The sequence below is a fragment of the Salvelinus namaycush genome, chromosome 7 (assembly GCF_016432855.1).
Source record: "Salvelinus namaycush isolate Seneca chromosome 7, SaNama_1.0, whole genome shotgun sequence".
Taxonomy (NCBI): Eukaryota; Metazoa; Chordata; class Actinopteri; order Salmoniformes; family Salmonidae; genus Salvelinus; species Salvelinus namaycush.
This window is the reverse complement of record NC_052313.1, coordinates 56,061,452-56,086,625: the sequence shown is the minus strand read 5'-3', so window position 1 is coordinate 56,086,625 and position 25,174 is coordinate 56,061,452. Positions and strand designations below refer to the sequence as shown.

At 47.6% G+C, this 25,174-nt stretch overlaps 2 protein-coding genes across 2 annotated transcripts in view; both read left to right on the top strand.

Annotated features, from left to right (window-relative positions):
* LOC120050264 (BCL-6 corepressor-like) overlaps positions 1 to 12,026 on the top strand; it is a 76,395-nt gene extending 64,369 nt beyond the window's left edge. Inside the window, exons 11-13 of the mRNA XM_038996842.1 lie at positions 18 to 95; positions 7,197 to 7,350; positions 10,722 to 12,026. Coding sequence (XP_038852770.1) covers positions 18 to 95; positions 7,197 to 7,350; positions 10,722 to 11,031 — 542 coding nt within the window. The 3' untranslated portion in view covers positions 11,032 to 12,026. The remainder of the gene's footprint in view (positions 1 to 17; positions 96 to 7,196; positions 7,351 to 10,721) is intronic.
* Positions 1 to 25,174, top strand: part of LOC120050855 (interleukin-1 receptor accessory protein-like 1) — an 838,450-nt gene that overhangs the window by 685,715 nt on the left and 127,561 nt on the right. The gene's annotated exons all lie outside the window — the stretch shown is intronic.

Sequence of the window (25,174 nt, the reverse complement as noted above, 5' to 3'; positions counted from 1 at the left end):
TGTCTCCATCTCTCTAGAGTATTTTTCCGACCTGAAGGGGCGTGAAGACACTGACGAAGGCATCTACTGGGAGTTTTACGGCAGCGCCGTGTGTGGTGAGTACGCACACACACACACACACACACACACACACACACACACACACACACACACACACACACACACACACACACACACACACACACACACACACACACACACACACACACACACAGGAGAAGAGAGGGAGAGAAAGGAGCAGCAGGAAGAAGACAGAGAAAGACCCTCAGGTAAATCTCTGTGGGAGTCTTCTCGCAGTAGACCTGCATTGATCCAGGAGGACAACATCAGAAAAAGAGAACAGTGGCTTCTCTTGTATCCGATAGATTTTCCCTCCCAGCTACGGAGCGAGCTACGCTTTTGTGCCTACCTCCCCTCCTGCCTCCCTACTCTCCTGCCTACCTCACCTCCTGCCTCCAAACCACATTTTTCTCCCATGTATCCTCTCCACTCCCTCTATCCTCTCCACTCCCTCTATCCTCTCCACTCCCTCTATCCTCTCCACTCCCTCTATCCTCCCCTCTCCACTCCCTCTACCCACCTTTCTCCACTCCCTCTATCCTCCCCTCTCCACTCCCTCTATCCTCCCCTCTCCACTCCCTCTATCCTCTCCACTCCCTCTATCCACCTCTAACCTCCTCTCTCCACTCCCTTTATCCTCCTCTCTCCACTCCCTCTATCCTCCTCTCTCCACTGCCTCTATCCTCCCCTCTCCACTCCCTCTATCCTCCCCTCTCCGCTCCCTTTATCCACCTCTCTCCACTCCCTCTATCCTCCCCTCTCCACCCCCTCTATCCTCTCCACTCCTTCTATCCTCCCCTCTCCACTCCCTCTATCCTCCCCTCTCCACTCCCTCTATCCTCCCCTCTCCCTCTATCCTCTCCACTCCCTCTATCCTCTCCACTCCCTCTATCCAAATAGCTCCACTCCCTCTATCGTCCTCTCTCCTCCTCTCACCACTCTCTCATCCTCCTCTCTCCACTCCCTCTATCCTCCCCTCTCCGCTCCCTCTATCCTCCCCTCTCCGCTCCCTCTATCCTCCCCTCTCCACTCCTTCTATCCTCCCCTCTCCACTCCCTCTATCCTCCCCTCTCCACTCCCTCTATCCTCCCCTCTCCACTCCCTCTATCCTCCCCTCTCCACTCCCTCTATCCTCTCCACTCCCTCTATCCTCTCCACGCCCTCTATCCTCTCCACTCCCTCTATCCACTCCTCTCCAGTCTCTCTATCCAAATCTCTCCACTCCCTCTATCGTCCTCTCTCCTCCTCTCACCACTCTCTCATCCTCCTCTCTCCACTCCCACTATCCTCCTCTCTCCACTCCCTCTATCCTCCTCTCTCCACTCCCTCTATCCTCCTCTCTCCACTCCCTCTATCCTCTCCACTCCCTCTATCCACGTCTCTCCATTCTCTCTATCCAAATCTCTCTCCTCCTCTCACCACTCTCTAATCCTTCTCTCTCCACTCACACTACCCTCCTCTCTCCACTCCCTATATCCTCCTCTCTCCACTCCTTCTATCCTCTCCACTCCCTCTATCCTCCCCTCTCCACTCCCTCTATCCTCCCCTCTCCACTCCCTCTATCCTCCTCTCTCCACTCCCTCTCTCCTCCTCTCTCCACTCCCTCTCTCCTCCTCTCCCTCTATCATCCTCTCCCTCTATCCTCTCCACTCCCTCTATCCTCCCCACTCCCTTTATCCTCTCCACTCCCTTTATCCTCTCCACTCCCTCTATCCTCTCCACTCCCTCTATCCTCTCCACTCCCTCTATCCACATCTCTCCACTCCCTCTATCGTCCTCTCTCCTCCTCTCACCACTCTCTCATCCTCCTCTCTCCACTCCCTCTATCCTCTCCACTCCCTCTATCCTCCCCTCTCCACTCCTTCTATCCTCCCCTCTCCACTCCCTCTATCCTCCCCTCTCCACTCCCTCTATCCTCCCCTCTCCACTCCCTCTATCCTCCCCTCTCCACTCCCTCTATCCTCCCCTCTCCACTCCCTCTATCATCTCCACTCCCTCTATACACTTCTCTCCACTCCCTCTATACACTTCTCTCCAGTCTCTCTATCCAAATCTCTCCACTCCCACTATCCTCATCTCTCCACTCCCTCTATCCTCCTCTCTCCACTCCCTCTATTCTCCTCTCTCCACTCCCTCTATCCCCCTCTCTCCACTCCCTCTATCCTCCTCTCTCCACTCCCTCTATCCTCCTCTCTCCACTCCCGCTATCCTCCTCTCTCCACTCCCTCTATCCTCCTCTCTCCACTCCCTCTATCCTCCTCTCTCCACTCCCTATCCTCTCTCCACTCCCTCTATCCTCTCCACTCCCGCTATCCTCCTCTCTCCACTCCCTCTATCCTCCTCTCTCCACTCCCTCTATCCTCCTCTCTCCACTCCCTATCCTCTCTCCACTCCCTCTATCCTCCTCTCTCCACTCCCTCTATCCTCCTCTCTCCACTCTCTCATCCTCTCTCCAGTACTGGAATCACAGGAATGTGAGGCATGAGGGTCAATTAGAGACCCACGACAAACTACCAATTAATCCCCCTCTCCCTCCTCCTCTGCTCACTCCCTCCTTTCCTCCCCTCATCCCCTCCCTTTCTCCAAATTGTGAATTGTCCCTCAGACCACAGCCGACCCCCGTGTTAGAACAGAACAGCAGGGAGAGGTTGGACTTCCAGCTGGAGAGGACAGAGAACCGTATTACATTCCTGCATCATATTACAAACGGAAGTTGAAGGTCATAAATCATCTTTCACTGTGATTTGAGTGTCACCGTTGACAACTTTGTGGAAATTCTTCAAGGTCGTTTCAAATGTTGCCTAATGGACAACGCTAATATTTCATCCCCTCTTCCCACAAGAAAACAACTAGAAATGACATGCTATTACCACCCCTAGTCCTGTGAAGGCAGACGTGGATGAAGTGGGGGTGGACGGCTGCTAGGATCTCTCCACACCTGCATTATTCAACACACTGATACACACACACACCCTGCGGTGGGTTCGCTGGGCTGAGTGGAGCTAGGCGCCCCAGGGCAACACCTGGCTGCTTCATGCTATCACTGGAGGGAGGGAGATGTGGGGGGTGCAGCCAGCAGTACAATGACTGTGCCTGTTTGACGAGGCTGACCTTATCTGCCACAGGCATTTATCTCCAGCTCAACCCTGGCTGTGTGTGTTGTGGGGGGGGTGCAGCTGTAGACAGCCATGTGTGTTTCATTTGGAATGGTTGTATGTCCCCACCTGTTTGAGTTCTGTAACCTGACGTGTGTAGTACTCACCTGCCATCTCCACTGATGCAGAATAGTGTTGTAACGGTGTGTTTGGTCATGTCTACAGAATAGTGTTGTAACGGTGTGTTTGGTCATCTCTCCAGAATAGTGTTGTAACGGTGTGTTTGGTCATGTCTCCAGAATAGTGTTGTAACGGTGTGTTTGGTCATCTCTACAGAATAGTGTTGTAATGGTGTGTTTGGTCATCTCTCCAGAATAGTGTTGTAACGGTGTGTTTGGTCATCTCTACAGAATAGTGTTGTAACGGTGTGTTTGGTCATCTCTACAGAATAGTGTTGTAACGGTGTGTTTGGTCATCTCTCCAGAATAGTGTTGTAACGGTGTGTTTGGTCATCTCTCCAGAATAGTGTTGTAACGGTGTGTTTGGTCATCTCTACAGAATAGTGTTGTAACGGTGTGTTTGGTCATCTCTCCAGAATAGTGTTGTAACGGTGTGTTTGGTCATCTCTCCAGAATAGTGTTGTAACGGTGTGTTTGGTCATCTCTACAGAATAGTGTTGTAACGGTGTGTTTGGTCATCTCTACAGAATAGTGTTGTAACGGTGTGTTTGGTCATGTCTAAAGAATAGTGTTGTAACGGTGTGTTTGGTCATCTCTCCAGAATAGTGTTGTAACAGTGTGTTTGGTCATCTCTCCAGAATAGTGTTGTAACGGTGTGTTTGGTCATCTCTACAGAATAGTGTTGTAACGGTGTGTTTGGTCATCTCTCCAGAATAGTGTTGTAACGGTGTGTTTGGTCATCTCTACAGAATAGTGTTGTAACGGTGTGTTTGGTCATCTCTACAGAATAGTGTCGTAACGGTGTGTTTGGTCATCTCTCCAGAATAGTGTTGTAACGGTGTGTTTGGTCATCTCTACAGAATAGTGTTGTAACGGTGTGTTTGGTCATCTCTACAGAATAGTGTTGTAACGGTGTGTTTGGTCATCTCTACAGAATAGTGTTGTAACGGTGTGTTTGGTCATCTCTCCAGAATAGTGTTGTAACGGTGTGTTTGGTCATCTCTCCAGAATAGTGTTGTAACGGTGTGTTTGGTCATCTCTCCAGAATAGTGTTGTAACGGTGTGTTTGGTCATCTCTACAGAATAGTGTTGTAACGGTGTGTTTGGTCATCTCTCCAGAATAGTGTTGTAACGGTGTGTTTGGTCATCTCTCCAGAATAGTGTTGTAACGGTGTGTTTGGTCATCTCTCCAGAATAGTGTTGTAACGGTGTGTTTGGTCATCTCTCCAGAATAGTGTTGTAACAGTGTGTTTGGTCATCTCTCCAGAATAGTGTTGTAACGGTGTGTTTGGTCATCTCTACAGAATAGTGTTGTAACGGTGTGTTTGGTCATCTCTCCAGAATAGTGTTGTAACGGTGTGTTTGGTCATCTCTCCAGAATAGTGTTGTAACGGTGTGTTTGGTCATCTCTACAGAATAGTGTTGTAAAGGTGTGTTTGGTCATCTCTACAGAATAGTGTTGTAATGGTGTGTTTGGTCATCTCTCCAGAATAGTGTTGTAACGGTGTGTTTGGTCATCTCTCCAGAATAGTGTTGTAACGGTGTGTTTGGTCATCTCTACAGAATAGTGTTGTAACGGTGTGTTTGGTCATCTCTCCAGAATAGTGTCGTAACGGTGTGTTTGGTCATCTCTCCAGAATAGTGTTGTAACGGTGTGTTTGGTCATCTCTACAGAATAGTGTTGTAACGGTGTGTTTGGTCATCTCTACAGAATAGTGTTGTAACGGTGTGTTTGGTCATCTCTACAGAATAGTGTCGTAACGGTGTGTTTGGTCATCTCTCCAGAATAGTGTTGTAACGGTGTGTTTGGTCATCTCTACAGAATAGTGTTGTAACGGTGTGTTTGGTCATCTCTACAGAATAGTGTTGTAACGGTGTGTTTGGTCATCTCTACAGAATAGTGTTGTAACGGTGTGTTTGGTCATCTCTCCAGAATAGTGTTGTAACGGTGTGTTTGGTCATCTCTACAGAATAGTGTTGTAACGGTGTGTTTGGTCATCTCTCCAGAATAGTGTTGTAACAGTGTGTTTGGTCATCTCTCCAGAATAGTGTTGTAACGGTGTGTTTGGTCATCTCTACAGAATAGTGTTGTAACGGTGTGTTTGGTCATCTCTCCAGAATAGTGTTGTAACGGTGTGTTTGGTCATCTCTCCAGAATAGTGTTGTAACGGTGTGTTTGGTCATCTCTACAGAATAGTGTTGTAACGGTGTGTTTGGTCATCTCTACAGAATAGTGTTGTAATGGTGTGTTTGGTCATCTCTCCAGAATAGTGTTGTAACGGTGTGTTTGGTCATCTCTCCAGAATAGTGTTGTAACGGTGTGTTTGGTCATCTCTACAGAATAGTGTTGTAACGGTGTGTTTGGTCATCTCTCCAGAATAGTGTCGTAACGGTGTGTTTGGTCATCTCTCCAGAATAGTGTTGTAATGGTGTGTTTGGTCATCTCTACAGAATAGTGTTGTAACGGTGTGTTTGGTCATCTCTCCAGAATAGTGTTGTAACGGTGTGTTTGGTCATCTCTCCAGAATAGTGTTGTAACGGTGTGTTTGGTCATCTCTACAGAATAGTGTTGTAATGGTGTGTTTGGTCATCTCTACAGAATAGTGTTGTAACGGTGTGTTTGGTCATCTCTCCAGAATAGTGTTGTAACGGTGTGTTTGGTCATCTCTACAGAATAGTGTTGTAACGGTGTGTTTGGTCATCTCTCCAGAATAGTGTTGTAACGGTGTGTTTGGTCATCTCTCCAGAATAGTGTTGTAATGGTGTGTTTGGTCATCTCTACAGAATAGTGTTGTAACGGTGTGTTTGGTCATCTCTACAGAATAGTGTTGTAACGGTGTGTTTGGTCATCTCTACAGAATAGTGTTGTAACGGTGTGTTTGGTCATCTCTCCAGAATAGTGTCGTAACGGTGTGTTTGGTCATCTCTCCAGAATAGTGTTGTAACGGTGTGTTTGGTCATCTCTCCAGAATAGTGTTGTAACGGTGTGTTTGGTCATCTCTCCAGAATAGTGTTGTAACGGTGTGTTTGGTCATCTCTACAGAATAGTGTTGTAACGGTGTGTTTGGTCATCTCTACAGAATAGTGTTGTAACGGTGTGTTTGGTCATCTCTCCAGAATAGTGTTGTAACGGTGTGTTTGGTCATCTCTCCAGAATAGTGTTGTAACGGTGTGTTTGGTCATCTCTACAGAATAGTGTTGTAACGGTGTGTTTGGTCATCTCTACAGAATAGTGTTGTAACGGTGTGTTTGGTCATCTCTACAGAATAGTGTTGTAACGGTGTGTTTGGTCATCTCTACAGAATAGTGTTGTAATGGTGTGTTTGGTCATCTCTACAGAATAGTGTTGTAACGGTGTGTTTGGTCATCTCTACAGTATAGTGTTGTAACGGTGTGTTTGGTCATCTCTACAGAATAGTGTTGTAACGGTGTGTTTGGTCATCTCTACAGTATAGTGTTGTAACGGTGTGTTTGGTCATCTCTCCAGAATAGTGTTGTAATGGTGTGTTTGGTCATCTCTACAGAATAGTGTTGTAACGGTGTGTTTGGTCATCTCTACAGAATAGTGTTGTAACGGTGTGTTTGGTCATCTCTCCAGAATAGTGTTGTAACGGTGTGTTTGGTCATCTCTACAGAATAGTGTTGTAACGGTGTGTTTGGTCATCTCTCCAGAATAGTGTTGTAACGGTGTGTTTGGTCATCTCTACAGAATAGTGTTGTAACGGTGTGTTTGGTCATCTCTCCAGAATAGTGTTGTAACAGTGTGTGTGTGTGTGTGTGTGTGTGTGTGTGTGTGTGTGTGTGTGTGTGTGTGTGTGTGTGTGTGTGTGTGTGTGTGTGTGTGTGTGTGTGTGTGTTGCAGAGTCAGGTGAGGACCCAGCAGCCTATGACATCCTGGCCAACCCTCCAGGCCCAGGAGAGGAGGAGGAGGAGGACACGAAGCAGGGCTTTGAGTTTGAGTTCTCTGACCGACCCCTCCTGCCCTGCTACAACATTCAACTCTCCCTCTCACAGGGGTAAGTGTGTCATTATGAGCCCCACAAATAACATTTGTCCTTCCGGTTCTGACTATAGTTTTGAATAGGTTTCTGTCCTGCAGTAAGCAAAATAATGAGCTTTAGTCTGTCCACCTGTGACCGCCCATTATATTACAGTATTGTCACGGTTACCCAGCCCAGCTACATTATAACAGTGTTGTTGTTCTCACCAGTAGCCCTACACGTCACTGTATGTTGGGTTCCCTCCATCCGTCCCTCCTCTCCCCCGGTCCAGTGTGTTATTAAGCAGACGAGAGGAGGGATCATTATGATCAGGGTATCGATAAAGTCATTAGTCACACCGACCTGGCGGAGGGAGGAGGAGGGTCATTAGTCACACCGACCTGGCGGAGGGAGGAGGACGGGGGTGTCATTAGCCAGGGGGCTCGCCACAGGAGGAAATGATTTATGTGGAGGGAAGAAGGGAGACTAGTAGAAGCAGAGCTCTTTAATACTGTGGGTTGCTCTGATATGAGGGAGGACAAAAATTAGGGGGTTAGAGAGATGGAGAGGAACAGAGAGGGTGGGTAAAGAGAGACAGAGAGAGGAGGATGGATAGAGGATTTTAGAGAGAACGATGGGAGGATTGATAGGATGGTAGAGAGAGAGAGAAGGTTTGATAGGATGGTAGAGAGAGAGAGGAGGTTTGATAGAAGGATGGTAGAGAGAGAGAGGAGGTTTGATAGGATGGTAGAGAGAGAGAGGAGGTTTGGTAGAAGGATGGTAGAGAAAGAGAGGTTTGATAGAAGGATGGTAGAGAAAGAGAGGAGGTTTGGTAGAAGGATGGTAGAGAGAGAGAGGAGGTTTGGTAGAAGGATGGTAGAGAGAGAGGAGGTTTGGTAGAAGGATGGTAGAGAGAGAGAGGAGGTTTGGTAGAAGGATGGTAGAGAGAGAGGAGGTTTGGTAGAAGGATGGTAGAGAAAGAGAGGAGGTTTGATAGAAGGATGGTAGAGAGAGAGAGGAGGTTTGATAGAAGGATGGTAGAGAGAGAGGAGGTTTGGTAGAAGGATGGTAGAGAAAGAGAGGAGGTTTGATAGAAGGATGGTAGATAGAGAGAGAAGGTTTGATAGGATGGTAGAGAGAGAGAGAGAGAGAGAGAGGTTTGATAAGATGGTAGAGAAAGAGGATGGTAGAGAGAGAGGAGGTTTGGTAGAAGGATGGTAGAGAAATAGAGGAGGTTTGGTAGAAGGATGGTAGAGAGAGAGAGGATGTTTGGTAGAAGGATGGTAGAGAGAGAGAGGAGGTTTGGTAGAAGGATGGTAGAGAGAGAGAGGAGGTTTGGTAGAAGGATGGTAGAGAGAGAGAGGAGGTTTGATAGAAGGATGGTAGAGAGAGAGAGGAGGTTTGGTAGAAGGGTGGTAGAGAGAGAGAGGAGGTTTGGTAGAAGGATGGTAGAGAAAGAGGAGGTTTGATAGAAGGATGGTAGAGAGAGAGAGAAGGTTTGATAGGATGGTAGAGAGAGAGAGGAGGTTTGATAGAAGGATGGTAGAGAGGGAGAGAAGGTTTGATAGGATGGTAGAGAGAGAGAGAGAGAGAGAGAGAGAGAGAGAGAGAGAGGTTTGATAAGATGGTAGAGAAAGAGGATGGTAGAGAGAGAGGAGGTTTGGTAGAAGGATGGTAGAGAGAGAGAGGAGGTTTGGTAGAAGGATGGTAGAGAAAGAGAGGAGGTTTGGTAGAAGGATGGTAGAGAGAGAGGAGGTTTGGTAGAAGGATGGTAGAGAGAGAGGAGGTTTGGTAGAAGGATGGTAGAGAGAGAGAGGAGGTTTGGTAGAAGGATGGTAGAGAGAGAGAGGAGGTTTGGTAGAAGGATGGTAGAGAGAGAGAGGAGGTTTGGTAGAAGGATGGTAGAGAAAGAGAGGAGGTTTGGTAGAAGGATGGTAGAGAGAGAGGAGGTTTGGTAGAAGGATGGTAGAGAGAGAGGAGGTTTGGTAGAAGGATGGTAGAGAGAGAGGAGGTTTGGTAGAAGGATGGTAGAGAGAGAGAGGAGGTTTGAGAGAGAGAGAAGGTTTGATAGGATGGTAGAGAGAGAGAGAAGGTTTGATAGAAGGATGGTAGAGAGAGAGAGGAGGTTTGAGAGAGAGAGAAGGTTTGATAGGATGGTAGAGAGAGAGAGAAGGTTTGATAGGATGGTAGAGAGAGAGAGAGAGAGAGAGAGAGAGAGAGAGAGAGAGAGAGAGGTTTGATAAGATGGTAGAGAAAGAGAGGAGGTTTGGTAGAAGGATGGTAGAGAAAGAGAGGAGGTTTGGTAGAAGGATGGTAGAGAGAGAGAGGAGGTTTGGTAGAAGGATGGTAGAGAGAAATATAGAGGAGAAGATGGAGATTGACGCTACGCGGCACGGCAGGCTGCCGTTAGCCGGAGACGTTAGCTAGAGACGTGTGTGAATGCAGACAGCGCTAATTGCCTCCCACACCGTTTTCCTCCCGGCCTCGTCACTCATCCTCTCTTCCTCCCCACCCTCTCGTTCTCTCCGTCTTGGCTGCAGCGCACTGTTCTGTGTAATCTTCAGTCTGAGCTCGGCTCCGCAATCTCTCTCTCTCTCTCTCTCTCTCTCTCTCTCCATCTCTCAGTGGAGCTCCCCTCCCCCACTCTTTCTTTCTCTCTCGCTCTGCTCTTGCTCTCTCTCTCCTCTTGTCTCTCTCGGCTCGCTCTGCTCTTCTGGCTGATGCAGTATTAATGGATCTCCTGGGCTGTGAGGCCGGCCTGCGCTCTCTCTCTCACTCACACACACACACACACACACACACACACACACACACACACACACACACACACACACACACACACACACACACACACACACACACACACACACACACACACACACACACACACACACGGAGGCTCGGCAGCGCTTGCATTTACACTCCTCTCCCCATTCAGCTGCTCCCCGGCCGCAGCGCTACACAGCTAACCATTTCAAGTGCTATCGATTGAACAGCGCCTGTTGTTCGTCACCTACCCTACCGCGTGTGTGTGTGTGTGTGTGTGTGTGTGTGTGTGTGTGTGTGTGTGTGTGTGTGTGTGTGTGTGTGTGTGTGTGTGTGTGTGTGTGTGTGTGTGTGTGTGTGTGTGTGTGTGTGTGGGGGGGGGGTTACACACATCCATTCTCACATAAGGATTATTCACACACCAACTGAATTCACAGAGCGCCCCCAGAAAAGCCTTTGTGTTTATATGTGTGTGACAGATGTTGAAAACCCCAACCACGGTGCTACAGCCCATAATTACAGCAAGTGTTGAAAAGCTGGAGCCACTGGTGTCACATCACAAGTGTAGAGCCGTGCTAACCCGTTCCCTCTCTCTCCCTCTCCTTCTCTCTTCCCCCCCTTCTCTCTCTTCCCCCCCTCAGTCCCAGAAACTGGCTGCTCCTATCAGACGTCCTGAAGAGACTCAGAATGTCCTCCAGGGCATTCAGGGCAGCCTTCGCCCATCTGGAGGTAGCAACCATCGCCGAGGCAGAGTTCTACAAGCAGGCGTCACTGTCGCAGCTCTTCTCGTGCCCCGACGAGCTCGCCGCCTTCCTCCCCGACAGCAAGGAGCTGCTGGACCTGGTTGAGACCAGCTCGGAGCTGGCTGCGCTGCTCGGCTCCTCGCTAGAGTGTTTGGACAGCCGATGGGAGCCCAAAGGGGCCCGGGTCAAAGCTAAAGCCCGCTCGTGACCCTGAGATACACACACAGAGGGTGACTCAATAAGATCTACTTTCTCCTGAAGTGGACACTCCTTCACTAGTTCCCACAAATCTGGTGCAGTTATTTGGCTAGTGGTAATTTTCCACCATATTTCTTATACCAGTCCTTTCCTTTCAAATCGGTGAAGGGAAGTGAACACTTTGGGAGGAAGGAGAGAGTATTGGGACGTAGCCAACACACACACATGCTCCATGTGTATCTAGTGTACCGTTCCCATGCCCTGTGAGGACTGGACGTTGAATACTGGACAATATCCCTTCAAAGAGGAAACAGACCCCAGCGCCACACAAACTGCATTTTTTAAATAAATATATTATATATGTATACATTAACAGCCAATTTGATTTGTTCTATATATATATATATATGTATATCCATACTGTATATCTGCTGCTTTGGTTGTCATGTTGTGGTCAGGTTGTCGGTTTTGACACTGTTTGGGTTGACTAGGCTAGTGAACAGGTCAGGAGCAATGTGAGTCGAATGTGGACCTCTGAGGTAAAGGTTATTGTTTGACTTTGGATCATGGCAGTGCACTTGATTTAAGCTTTACCGACCCATCGGACTTTGTCAGGTGCTTGATAGATATATATAGAGGTGAACTGTGACAAACATTTTAGCACTCATGGCTCATCCCAAAGATTTGGGGATTTTTATTTTCGACATTGTGTCTAAAAACCTAGCTTTATTTGTCTCTTATTTATGACAATGAGGAATGAAGATATTTGATGTGGGTTTTATGTAAAATATAAATGTAAGATACAACATGTTAATTGGAGAGTGAGATTCATGCTTGAACTTGTAAATAAGATGACCATTTCACTAACTGTTTTTCTGACTGGGGTGTTTGATTGATTTGTTTGTTTTGGCAATGTAAGTGTTTAAACTTTGTAATTAAATACACTATTATTTGTATTTATATTTTACAAAAAAGTTCATTTAAATAAATCGCAATAAAAGTTAACCTTTATCGTATTTTATTCATCTAAATCATTTCCATTTTTAGGTTTGTGAAATTCCGGTAATTTCCCCAAAATTCCCAGTTTTTTCAGAAATTCTGGTTGTAGGATTCCTCCCTTTTCCGGGACTCTTCCAACCAGGACTATGGAAAAACAGTTTGTCACCTATTTATTTGGTCTGAAAAATACTTTACTATTCACATTTGCCAATATGAATAACCTACCTCTCAATTTTGGATAATCTAGTCTAGAAATACAGTGCACAGTTTTTTTCTCTTGCAGTCGGCTTGGTGGTTTGTGTGTGTATTGAATCCTGGTTTTAACGTGCCACGCTGGCTATCTCGCGCTCCGCATCTCAGGGCACTATACTTCCATTCTTGTTGGTCTTGTTTTAAGAGGAAGAGGATTCGACTTGTTGCCAGCAGGAATAGTTTGGTTAGAGTCAAAAGTAGGCTAACCCTTGTCCCCAGGATCCCAAACGCTAACATTTCCACTACGCCCTTCCCTTCACACACTCCGTTCTCTGTAGTTAAGTAGAAAAGTCTGTCAGAATGTGGGGGGAAATAGGACCTATCCTATTATTCCGTGGTTGTTGTTGGCCTTGAAATAGCGAAATATGAATTATCTGTGTGGTGCTGCTAGTCATATCTCCTGGTTTGTGTTTGCGTAATATCCAGATCAGTGTTTTACAAAGCCAGGCAGACTAACAAACACCGTCAACAAGTTGGCACAATCTTCCCCTGCATAGCAGCGCCTGATTATCCGCAGGAAAGAGTGTTTGCGCCAGATGCATGTTGTTTAATCTGTTGTCCTTTTCTAGCTCATCAAAATAAACCTTTGCTCTGACGCTTGTAGGTCTTGTTGATTTACCTCCGGTGTTTTATGTCATAAGTATAAGGATATGAAAGTATCCCCTAGGCAACACACGTTTCCCCCGTCATATTTGATTTAATTTCCAAAAATAATGACTATCCTACGTATAGGCCAACTTTATTCGTGTGCTAGCATGGTCCGATTAAATATGCCTATTTGAAATGTTGGCTAGCGGCTATATCCAAAATCAGCCATCAATATTAGAAATAATCCAACCGTTTTTTGATGTAGGCTAACATTATCAATTAAGCAAACCGGTAACGTTTTCTCTTCTGCCACACCAATTAGCGAGGTTTGGCTAGATTTTCCCACTCCTTGTCTTTTTTGGGGTGAAACGTGTGTAGGCTACTTAATTAAAAAACTATAAATTACATTAGTGGGGTAATTATTTCCTTCCCGTCATCAGATTGGTGCTACCACGTGGGCTAATCCCCCGTTTATCTATTCGCTGTGACATTGGAGGCTCTGGAGCGCGGAGGGGGGTGTAGAAGGGAGAGTGAGGGGGAGAGAGATAAAGGAAGCCTTGGCGGCAGTGCCCGGGCGCATCTGTTGAGAGGCGAAGGGAGGGGGACCTGCACGCTCTCTACATACATTTTTTACTGCTGTCATAAAGACGTGCGCGCGCACACATTCTCGAACCTAGGCGTATATACAGTATTTATGTGCATGTGTCTGTCAAGAGGGAGGTCGGGCTGTGTGAGTAAAGTGCTTGTAGGGGATACGCGCAGATTTCTAATTTGGGCAGGAAGAGGGGGGAAAAAAACTTTCAGGTGGATTAAATAACCTCGAAACTAATCAATTCAGCGGAGGCCTTTCAGGACGGTACGCAATGCGGTGCCGAAGCACTAGGCCAACAGTGAGAGAGGGAGTACGAAGCGGGGCTAAGGTGTTTGCAATCAATCTCAGACTAAAGCGGGGGAGGGAGCCTCACTGAAAGGATCGCATTATTCTGCTCTACAAAGGAAATCGGAGAGTGCCGTCTCTAGGGGCCCTTGGCTGCATATTATGAGAGAGAGAAGCAGAAAGAGAGGGATTCTGAGGTGTAGTGTGAATTGTGTGTGTGTGTGGGGGGGTGGGGGGGTGGGGGGGGGGGGGGGGGGGTGTCTTGTCTCACACCCCTAGTGTGCATCTCCATGATTTAGCTGCCAGATACTAAACTGACATTAATACCATACATGGCTTAACCTATAGAATGATATCCAATACACAAATTGACCTCTGGAAGTCTAGAATCTTTATGACTTACCAATTGGTATTCACACACTCTTCCACACACATTGTCGGACACAGAGGGCAGGCTAGGGTGTGAGACAGAAGGCTTTACGTATGCCTACGTACACACACACATCGCTGCTCTCTCTGGTAGGTAACAGCTACCATCTGCTCCCCCTAACAGACACGAGGACGGGAAAGGACGGGATGGGAGAGGTCTAGAGGAGTGGACAGGAGAGAATGGGATGGGAGAGGTCTAGAGGAGTGGACAGGAGAGAATGGGATGGGAGAGGTCTAGAGGAGTGGACAGGAGAGAATGGGATGGGAGAGGTCTAGAGGAGTGGACAGGAGAGAATGGGATGGGAGAGGTCTAGAGGAGTGGACAGGAGAGGACAGGATGGGAGAGGTCTAGAGGAGTGGACAGGAGAGGACGGGATGGGAGAGGTCTAGAGGAGTGGACAGGAGAGAATGGGATGGGAGAGGTCTAGAGGAGTGGACAGGAGAGAATGGGATGGGAGAGGTCTAGAGGAGTGGACAGGAGAGAATGGGATGGGAGAGGTCTAGAGGAGTGGACAGGAGAGGACGGGATGGGAGAGGTCTAGAGGAGTGGACAGGAGAGGAGAGAATGGGATGGGAGAGGTCTAGAGGAGTGGACAGGAGAGGAGAGAATGGGATGGGAGAGGTCTAGAGGAGTGGACAGGAGAGGAGAGAATGGGATGGGAGAGGTCTAGAGGAGTGGACAGGAGAGGAGAGAATGGGATGGGAGAGGTCTAGAGGAGTGGACAGGAGAGAATGGGATGGGAGAGGTCTAGAGGAGTGGACAGGAGAGAATGGGATGGGAGAGGTCTAGAGGAGTGGACAGGAGAGGAGAGAATGGGATGGGAGAGGTCTAGAGGAGAGGACAGGAGAGGAGAGAATGGGATGGGAGAGGAGAGGATCGGAGGGAAGAGGTGCGAGAAAACTAAGGAAACTTCAGGATCTGTGCCTGTTCTGTTGAAGCCTCCAAAGACTAGGCCAACGCAGATTCAACAGGGGCAGTGTGTGATGAAAAGCCTACCTTAATTAAATGTGTTGGTGGCAGTAGTCATTTGGATTGATTTGAATTAATTCGACAGGTATTTTTAATTAAAGAAAGGCTTAAGGCCTTAGTGATGACTCATCCTTCCACCTACCCTAGCACCAGTCAGCCCCATCAATAGGCCACGCTAGGCTCTGTGCTTATTCACTATTATAACCTTGTAATAATGTTATTATCAATGGACCATTACCCTAATCCCAGTGACCTTCTGACCTCTGTCAGTCATCACAAGCCCCTTAATGCATTCAGGACCAGTCTTCCCCTCTACATCCCTCTCTTTAATTTACTCAATTCAATTTAGTGGACTTTATTGTCATGGCAAGTTAAATTACTTACATTGTCAAAGTACCCATATAACAACCATGGTGGGACTAACAGTAGTAATAGTAGTAGTGGTGGTGTTAGCAGTAGAGGTAATGATATGCGAGTAAGGGTTCTCTCTCACACACTCGTGATCTCTCACTCACTAACTCATTCTGTCTTTCTCTCCCGCTCCCTCATCCATCTCTTTAGCTCCCTCTTTGTCCCCCTTTCTTTCACTGCCCCCCCATACCATCTCTCCTTACCTCTCTCTTCAGAAGCTGTGTTCTAACCAAGGTTATCTTATCTTAATCTACTGATCGTCTACCAATAGGGTGTTCTATGTGAATAAGACAAGGTCAGTAAAGGTCTTTTTTTGAGAGCTGCGTTGGACAGCCATACTGATATGAATGACTGTACAGCAGCAGCGATTTACAGGCACCTCAGAAACAACAGCGTTTATAGGAAAGTTAGCGCAGGCATCTCTTTCCGTCTTCAAGATAACGCTGGCTCGGCTTCCTCTGTGCTCAAAAACAATCAGAAACGCGGCAGATCGAGGGGGAAATGGAAAGAGGGCCGGAGGGGGAGTTGTGATAATGCGAGTGACTGAATACACAGCGCCACCACCCGCTCTCTCCTCTTCGCTTGCTCCGACTGTGTGTGTGTGTGTGTGTGTGTGTGTGTGTGTGTGTGTGTGTGTGTGTGTGTGTGTGTGTGTGTGTGTGTGTGTGTGTGTGTGTGTGTGTGTGTGTGTGTGTGTGTGTGTGTGTGTGTGTGTGTGTGTGTGTGTGCTTGCATTTACATGCGTTTGAGCGAATAAAAGCAGAGCCTTGGACTGATTCAACTGCTGGAGAAAGGAACAAAGATCGGCTACAGCAACTTGAAAGTAGTTGCAAAAGATGGTCGCTTCACTTTAACTCCTGCCTAAAGCTAAGCAATAATGGGTTTGGTCATTTGAAAAGGTTTCTTTTGTTTGCTGTGATAAATGATTGTGATATCATTTATTGGAAGGCCAATGAATGTACACCTGGGTCCTCTGCACACCTACATGTACAGTGGCTTGAAAAAGTATTCACCGCCCTTGGTATTTTTCCTATTTCGTACAACCTGGAATTAAAATAGATTTTTGGGGAGTTTGTATCATTTGATTTACACAACATGCCTACCACTCTGAAGATGCAAAATATTTTTTGTGAAACAAACAAGAAATAAGACAAAAAAACAGAACTTGAGCGTGCATAACTATTCACCCCCCACAAAGTCAATACTTTATAGAGCCACCTTTTGCAGCAAATAGAGCTGCAAGTCTCTTGGCATATGTACCTATAAGCTTGGCACATCTAGCCACTGGGATTTTTGCTCATTCTTCAAGGCAAAACTGCTTCAGCTCCTTCAAGTTGGATGGGTTCTGCTGGTGAAGAGCAATCTTTAAGTCATACCACAGATTCTCAATTGGATTCAGGTCTGGGCTTTGACTAGACCATTCCAAGACATTTAAATGTTTCCCCTTATACCACTCAAGTGTTGCTTTAGCAGTATGCTTACGGTCATTGTCCTGCTGGAAGCATGCCACCGCCAATCTTCACTGTGGGGATGGTGTTCTCAGGGTGATGAGAGGTGTTGGGTTTGCGCCATTCATTGCGTTTTTCTTGATGGCCAAAAAGCTCAATTTTAGTCTCATCTGACCAGAGTACCTTCTTCCATATGTTTGGGGAGTCTCCCACATGCGTTTTGGCAAACACCAAACGTGTTTGATAATTTTTTACTTTAAGCAATGGCTTTTTTCTGGCCACTCTTCCGTAAAGCCCAGCTCTGTGGAGTGTACGGCTTAAAGTGGTCCTATGGACAGATACTCCCAATCTCTGCTGTGGAGCTTTGCAGCTCCTTCAGGGTTATCTTTGGTCTCTTTGTTACCTCTCTGATTAACAAAATAGGAAAAATGCCAAGGGGGATGAATACTTTTGCAAGGCACTGTAGTATTAGCCCACTGAGCTAAAGCCTAGGTAGGGGAGCAAACACAATTATTCAGTTCTCACGCAAGGTTGGGCTACTCATCACTCGAGCATAGTACACCGAACAACCTCCGCTTCTCACTCACTCACACACACACACACACCCTCCAGCTCTGACCTCTCTTTGGAAGAGAAAGTGGTTACAAATTACTAAACACTGCATTTCTCAGAGGTCATATGACAGCAGAGCGGGTCATATGCTGAGTAGGCAAACAGTCCTCCTCCACCTCCTGTCCCAGCTAGCACATAACATTCTGAGAACCATATGTTTCTTAGAGCTAGGTGAGAGCGTGGTTGTCCCATGGTTATTTTGAATACAACCTTCCCACAACTTTCTGGGAACGGTGCAGGATAGTTGCTTGGCTTTGGAACACTCTCAGCACATTTAAGGAACTTGACAAAATAATGTATTTTATTGGTATTTCATTACTTTAACAGAGTGTTTCCTAAAAATGTAAACCTGGTTAAATGTAATACATTTTTTGGTTATGTTCAAGGAACTTTCTCCAACTGGTTTGACATTGGGAATAGTTCAGAGAACGTTAAGAAACAACGTTCTTCTGTGGGATTTTCCTCATGGTTCTATTTAACGTCATGTTCTCAGAACATTATGGAAACATTCCATAAAACCACAAGAAAACATTAGTAACGTTCAAAGAATCAAAGAATGTTATTTAAAAATGTATACTTTTGGTTCTCAGTGTCAACAGAACTCTATCCTCTACCTTGTTAATTGTGTTCAGGTGTGTTGGCCAATATTTGGCCACACCTGGTCTTAATGAGTGCTTGTTTCCTTTAAAATGTTGTCTGTTTGAATAGACTAAAATAAACTAAAATAAACTAAAATTAACATGCCAAAACATAGCATGCTAGCTGCCTCCTGGTGGCGTAGTGAACTAATTCCATGGTTAGAGAACAGGAGATCATAGGTTTGAATCTCACTGATGCCGTGCCACAATAAAAAAAGAAATGCGTTTGCATGGTTAATGCCTAAGCAAATACATGAACCATGTGTCCTATCTGTTCAAAAAGGTAACCTAAACTAGCAGAGTTATTGCTGAAACATTCACTGAACGTTTTAAGGAAGTTATACAAAGATCTCCAAATATCCAATATATTCTGTTTCAGACTGTAAATAAAACCTCCCAGGAAAATGTCCAGGGGACCATAGTAAAACATTCCCAGAACAGGCTAAATGTCCAGGGGACCATAGTAAAACATTCCCAGAACAGGCTAAATGTCCAGGGGACCATAGTAAAACATTCCCAGAACAGGCTAAATGTCCAGGGGACCATAGTAAAACATTCCCAGAACAGGCTAAATGTCCAGGGGACCATAGTAAAACATTCCCAGAACAGGCTAAATGTCCAGGGGACCATAGTAAAACATTCCCAGAACAGGCTAAATGTCCAGGGGACCATAGTAAAACATTCCCAGAACAGGCTAAATGTCCAGGGGACCATAGTAAATCATTCCCAGAACAGGCTAAATGTCCAGGGGACCATAGTAAAACATTCCCAGAACAGGCTAAATGTCCAGGGGACCATAGTAAATCATTCCCAGAACAGGCTAAATGTCCAGGGGACCATAGTAAAACATTCCCAGAACAGGCTAAATGTCCAGGGGACCATAGTAAAACATTCCCAGAACAGGCTAAATGTCCAGGGGACCATAGTAAAACATTCCCAGAACAGGCTAAATGTCCAGGGGACCATAGTAAAACATTCCCAGAACAGGCTAAATGTCCAGGGGACCATAGTAAATCATTCCCAGAACAGGCTAAATGTCCAGGGGACCATAGTAAAACATTCCCAGAACAGGCTAAATGTCCAGGGGACCATAGTAAAACATTCCCAGAACAAGCGAAATGTACACTTCCGTTCTCGGAATGTTTAAAACGTTCCATTTTACTGGTTTCATTCCCAGAACCAACAGGTAACCAAAAACGTATGTTCTCACAACTTCCAAGGAACCAAATGTGCTAGCTGGAGTGTCATCAACTCAAAGGAGATATGGGAGGATGTCACAGCTTAGCCTATTAGTCTCCTGAAGAGCTTCTATACAACTTTGTTTTTTCCCTGGCCGCTGCTTTCAGAAGATCCCTTTCCTCCCCCTCATTTCCAATCTGCCCGTGACTGCATGTCTTGCTGCGGAAGCAGAGGCCGGGAGTGGAGTTCTTTGGGGGAGGAGTGTAATTCCTGAGCTTTAGACTCATACAGACCATTCTCTCGACACGGACTTACATGTTAGTCATTTAACAGCTGCTCTTATCCAGAGCGACTTAAGTGTGTTCAGCTAAGGTAAGGGAGCTACCTAGTAAAAGCGTGCGCGACAAGAGAGCCTAAAAAACTATTCAATGCTTCCTATAATTCAGCATCAGTGCAAAGTACATAGAGTCTGTGGTGTGTGTGCGTGCGTGCGTGTGTGTGTGCAGACAGGCGCATTGCCGCGAATGTTCAATTGTATCCAATTACAGCACATGCGGCGATACGGAAGGAATAACTCTTTATTTGTGACAGCTAGATGTGATTATTCCATACGCAACGCCTCGCTAATTCTGAGTGAAAAACATCGTTCTTTGTAGGAAAATCTCTCCAATGAGGGATATCTGAGGATGTATCTCTCAATAAGGCCTTAGCCTCTATCTCTCTCTCGCGCTTTCTTTCTGTCCCTCCCCTCCTCCTACCTCCTGTCTTACCCCCCTCTCTCTCTCTCTCTCTCTCTCTAACAGCCTGTCAGTCAGCAGCAGCTGTAGGGTCTGTCAAGGTGTCCGCTGACGGCCCTGTGTCTGAGGCAGCCGCAGCCTCTGCATCAAAAAGACAGCCGTGTGTGTGCCAAAGGTGAATAGGCTTCTGCTGGATCATCCCATCTTTCTCTCTCTCTCTCTCTCTCTCTCTCTCTCTCTCTCTCTCTCTCTCTCTCTCTCTCTCTGGGTGTGATGGTGATGTGTCCTCTATGTCTGATGGTGGAGTGTGTGTGTGTGTGATGGCTGTGCGGTAGCGTGGGGAGCTGCAGTTTGATGATATTAAATATTAAAAGGCTTCCATGAATAATGGAGTCTGACAGCTCGTCCCCAGTGTCTGCCTGGCTCTGCTGCCACACACACACAGGGATGAGTGCGCGCTGTTCTACAAAGGCCACTCCCTGGTCTTTCTCTTTCTCTCCCTTTGTCCTGCTCTCTCTTCCTCTCTCTGTTATTGCTCCTGTCTTTTCTCCATCCATTCTCTGTTCCGTCCCCTCTCCAGAGACCATCCATCCCTCTCGACCCCCTGTTCCCTCAGGGGGTCCCTGTCCTCCTGAGTCTGGTCAGGGGAGGGTGAGCAGCCCGTCTGTGTCAACCTCTCACACACACACACACACACACACACACACACACACACACACACACACACACACACACACACACACACACACACACACACACACACACACACACACACACACACTCGCCTTATCTGTTCACTGTCACCTCACTGAAGTGTGTTTCCAACCGTTGTCTGTACCATGTGAGAAAACACACACACAAACATTTAGAAACACACAAATGTAAAATACACCCAGGTAGTCTCATAACACATTCTCTCTGCTATCAGTCCTCATCTATTGGTTGAGCTCTGCTATCAGTCCTCATCTGTTGGTTGAGCTCTGCTATCAGACCTCATCTATTGGTTGAGCTCTGCAATCAGTCCTCATCTATTGGTTGAGCTCTGCAATCAGTCCTCATCTATTGGTTGAGCTCTGCTATCAGTCCTCATCTATTGGTTGAGCTCTGCAATCAGTCCTCATCTATTGGTTGAGCTCTGCTATCAGTCTTCATTACTCTGTCAACATCTTAACAAGAACCAAAGTGCTACGCGCTCAAGTATGACAGGTCGTGAACAATGTGAGAAAAATGAAAGCTTTTCTATTTACAACAAATATACAGTCAAATTCTAAATGTTCCTTTATATAAACCTTGGTCTAACTAGCATAATGTGAAGCATGGGTCTCTGTTAGAGGTGTAACTACCTTCGCCAGTTTGAGATGTAGGTTATGGATGATAAAACATGGACGGTGAGAAGAGAAAGAGAGCGAGTTAAAGAGAGGGAGGTAAAGAAAGAGACAGTTAAATTAGGCAGATTCATATGTTGCTGAGGAGGAAAGGACGAGGATTAGACCTTCCAGATACACAAACTTCAGCTCTCTCTCCCTCTCTCTCCTCTTCCTCTTCTCCGCATAATCTGATTCCACAGCCACGCCGCCAGGGTAATCTCTCAGAGACAATTTCCTAGCAGCCCCCTCTCCTTTTCCTCCTCTCCCTCCCCTCCCCCCGCCCCCCTCTCTTTTCTCAGAGAAAGAGAGAGCCAGGCTGCATAACAAAGTGCTGTGTTTACCAGGCTGCCTGCTTATCAGAGGATCTCTGGGCAGAAAGAAACCATGATATTAGACTGGCTGCACACGGAGAGGGTGCTCCTGTCCCGCTGACGAGTGGCAAGGGGAGGTTGTGTGTGTGTGTGTGTGTGTGTGTGTGTGTGTGTGTGTGTGTGTGTGTGTGTGTGTGTGTGTGTGTGTGTGTGTGTGTGTGTGTGTGTGTGTGTGTGTGTGTGTGTGTGTGTGAGAGAGAGCGAGAGAGAGAGAGATGGAACAGCGACCTGACGCCAGCCAGCACCTGTCCTCATTATCCTCTGGAGGCACAGCGACCGCCAGTGCCATGTTAATGCAGGTCACACACGCACACACACACACACACACACACACACACACACACACACACACACACACACACACACACACACACACACACACACACACACACACACACACACACACACACACACACACACACACTCACACCACAACCCCAGAATACGTAAACATGCACATTGACACACACATACACGCTCCCTCTCCAGGGCCCCAGAGTAGGCTATGCACGCATGCATACGCACAGGTGTTTGGTCTGGGCTTGATGAGCCCCCTGAGGATATGCAGCGGAGTGTGTGTGTGGAGGGTGGGGAGTTGCTTGAAAAGTCTGAAATGTGAAACCTCAGTCCAGCGGCAGAGCCCTTTGATCCCCTCTTACCTCTGTCCTCTCTCAGCCCGTGTTCCCTTGAGCAAGGAACTTAACCTCTACACTGCTCATTGGGTTCTGCACTGCAGCTGCCCTCTGCTCCAGCCTCTCCAACCTAATGTGTGTGTGTTTGTGTATCGGGGGAGATGGATAAAAGCAGAAGACATTTCTATCTCGTGTGAACTAATAAAGTATATCTTAAAACCCACCTGACCACATGTCTCCTCTCTCTCAACTCAACCCACCTGACCTCATGTCTCCTCTCTCTCAACTCAACCCACCTGACCTCATGTCTCCTCTCTCTCAACTCAACCCACCTGACCTCATGTCTCTCTCAACTCAACCCACCTAACCTCATGTCTCCTCTCTCTCTCTCAACTCAACCCACCTGACCTCATGTCTCCTCTCTCTCAACTCAACCCACCTGACCTCATGTCTCCTCTCTCTCAACTCAACTCAACCCACCTGACCTCATGTCTCCTCTCTCAACTCAACCCACCTGACCTCATGTCTCCTCTCTCAACTCAGCCCACCTGACCTCATGTCTCCTCTCTCTCTCTCAACTCAACCCACCTGACCTCATGTCTCCTCTCTCTCAACTCAACCCACCTGACCTCATGTCTCCTCTCTCTCAACTCAACTCAACCCACCTGACCTCATGTCTCCTCTCTCAACTCAACCCACCTGACCTCATGTCTCCTCTCTCAACTCAGCCCACCTGACCTCATGTCTCCTCTCTCTCTCTCAACTCTATACACCTGACCTCACGTCTCCTCTCTCTCTCAACTCAACCCACCTGACCTCATGTCTCTCAACTCAACCCACCTGACCTCATGTCTCCTCTCTCTCAACTCAACCCACCTGACCTCATGTCTCCTCTCTCAACTCAACCCACCTGACCTCATGTCTCCTCTCTCTCAACTCAACCCACCTGACCTCATGTCTCCTCTCTCTCAACTCAACCCACCTGACCTCATGTCTCCTCTCTCTCTCAACTCAACCCACCTGACCTCATGTCTCCTCTCTCTCAACTCAACCCACCTGACCTCATGTCTCCTCTCTCTCAACTCAACCCACCTGATCTCATGTCTCCTCTCTCTCAACTCAACCCACCTGACCTCATGTCTCCTCTCTCTCAACTCAACCCACCTGACCTCATGTCTCCTCTCTCTCTCAACTCAACCCACCTGACCTCATGTCTCCTCTCTCTCAACTCAACCCACCTGACCTCATGTCTCCTCTCTCTCTCAACTCAACCCACCTGACCTCATGTCTCCTCTCTCTCTCAACTCAACCCACCTGACCTCATGTCTACTCTCTCTCAACTCAACCCACCTGACCTCATGTCTCCTCTCTCTCAACTCAACCCACCTGACCTCATGTCTCCTCTCTCTCAACTCAACCCACCTGACCTCATGTCTCCTCTCTCTCAACTCAACCCACCTGATCTCATGTCTCCTCTCTCTCAACTCAACCCACCTGATCTCATGTCTCCTCTCTCTCAACTCTATACACCTGACCTCACGTCTCCTCTCTCTCTCAACTCAACCCACCTGACCTCATGCCTCTCAACTCAACCCACCTGACCTCATGTCTCCTCTCTCTCAACTCAACCCACCTGACCTCATGTCTCCTCTCTCTCAACTCAACCCACCTGATCTCATGTCTCCTCTCTCTCAACTCAACCCACCTGACCTCATGTCTCCTCTCTCTCAACTCAACCCACCTGACCTCATGTCTCCTCTCTCTCTCAACTCAACCCACCTGACCTCATGTCTCCTCTCTCTCAACTCAACCCACCTGACCTCATGTCTCCTCTCTCTCTCAACTCAACCCACCTGACCTCATGTCTCCTCTCTCTCTCAACTCAACCCACCTGACCTCATGTCTACTCTCTCTCAACTCAACCCACCTGACCTCATGTCTCCTCTCTCTCAACTCAACCCACCTGACCTCATGTCTCCTCTCTCTCAACTCAACCCACCTGACCTCATGTCTCCTCTCTCTCAACTCAACCCACCTGACCTCATGTCTCCTCTCTCTCAACTCAACCCACCTGATCTCATGTCTCCTCTCTCTCAACTCTATACACCTGACCTCACGTCTCCTCCTAGCCAGCTCGCACCCTACATCCCACTCCTTCGCCCCCTAAACCTCCACCCTCCAACCCCCCTTGCTTTTACGAGCTGTTATGACTTGGAAATTCCCCCCCCCCCCCCCCCTCTCTCCCCCAGGGAAAACAAGCCTGCGCGCTGCCATGAGCACAGCGAGAGAAAACAATCAATATGACTGTCAGGCAAGAGTGATGTGAAGGAAGGGAAGGAGAGAAGAAGGGGGGGTCCTGCCTGCCTGCCTGCCTCCCTGCCTGCCTGCCTCCCTGCCTGCCTAGCTGTCTTCCTGTCTCCCTGCCTGCCTGACTTCCTGCCTCCCTGCCTGCCTCCCTGCCTCCCTAGCTGTCTTCCTGTCTCCCTGCCTGCCTCCCTAGCTGACTCCCTGCCTGCCTGACTTCCTGCCTGCCTCCCTGCCTGCCTAGCTGTCTTCCTGTCTCCCTGCCTGCCTGACTTCCTGCCTCCCTGCCTGCCTGACTTCCTGCCTCCCTGCCTGTCTCCCTAGCTGTCTTCCTGTCTC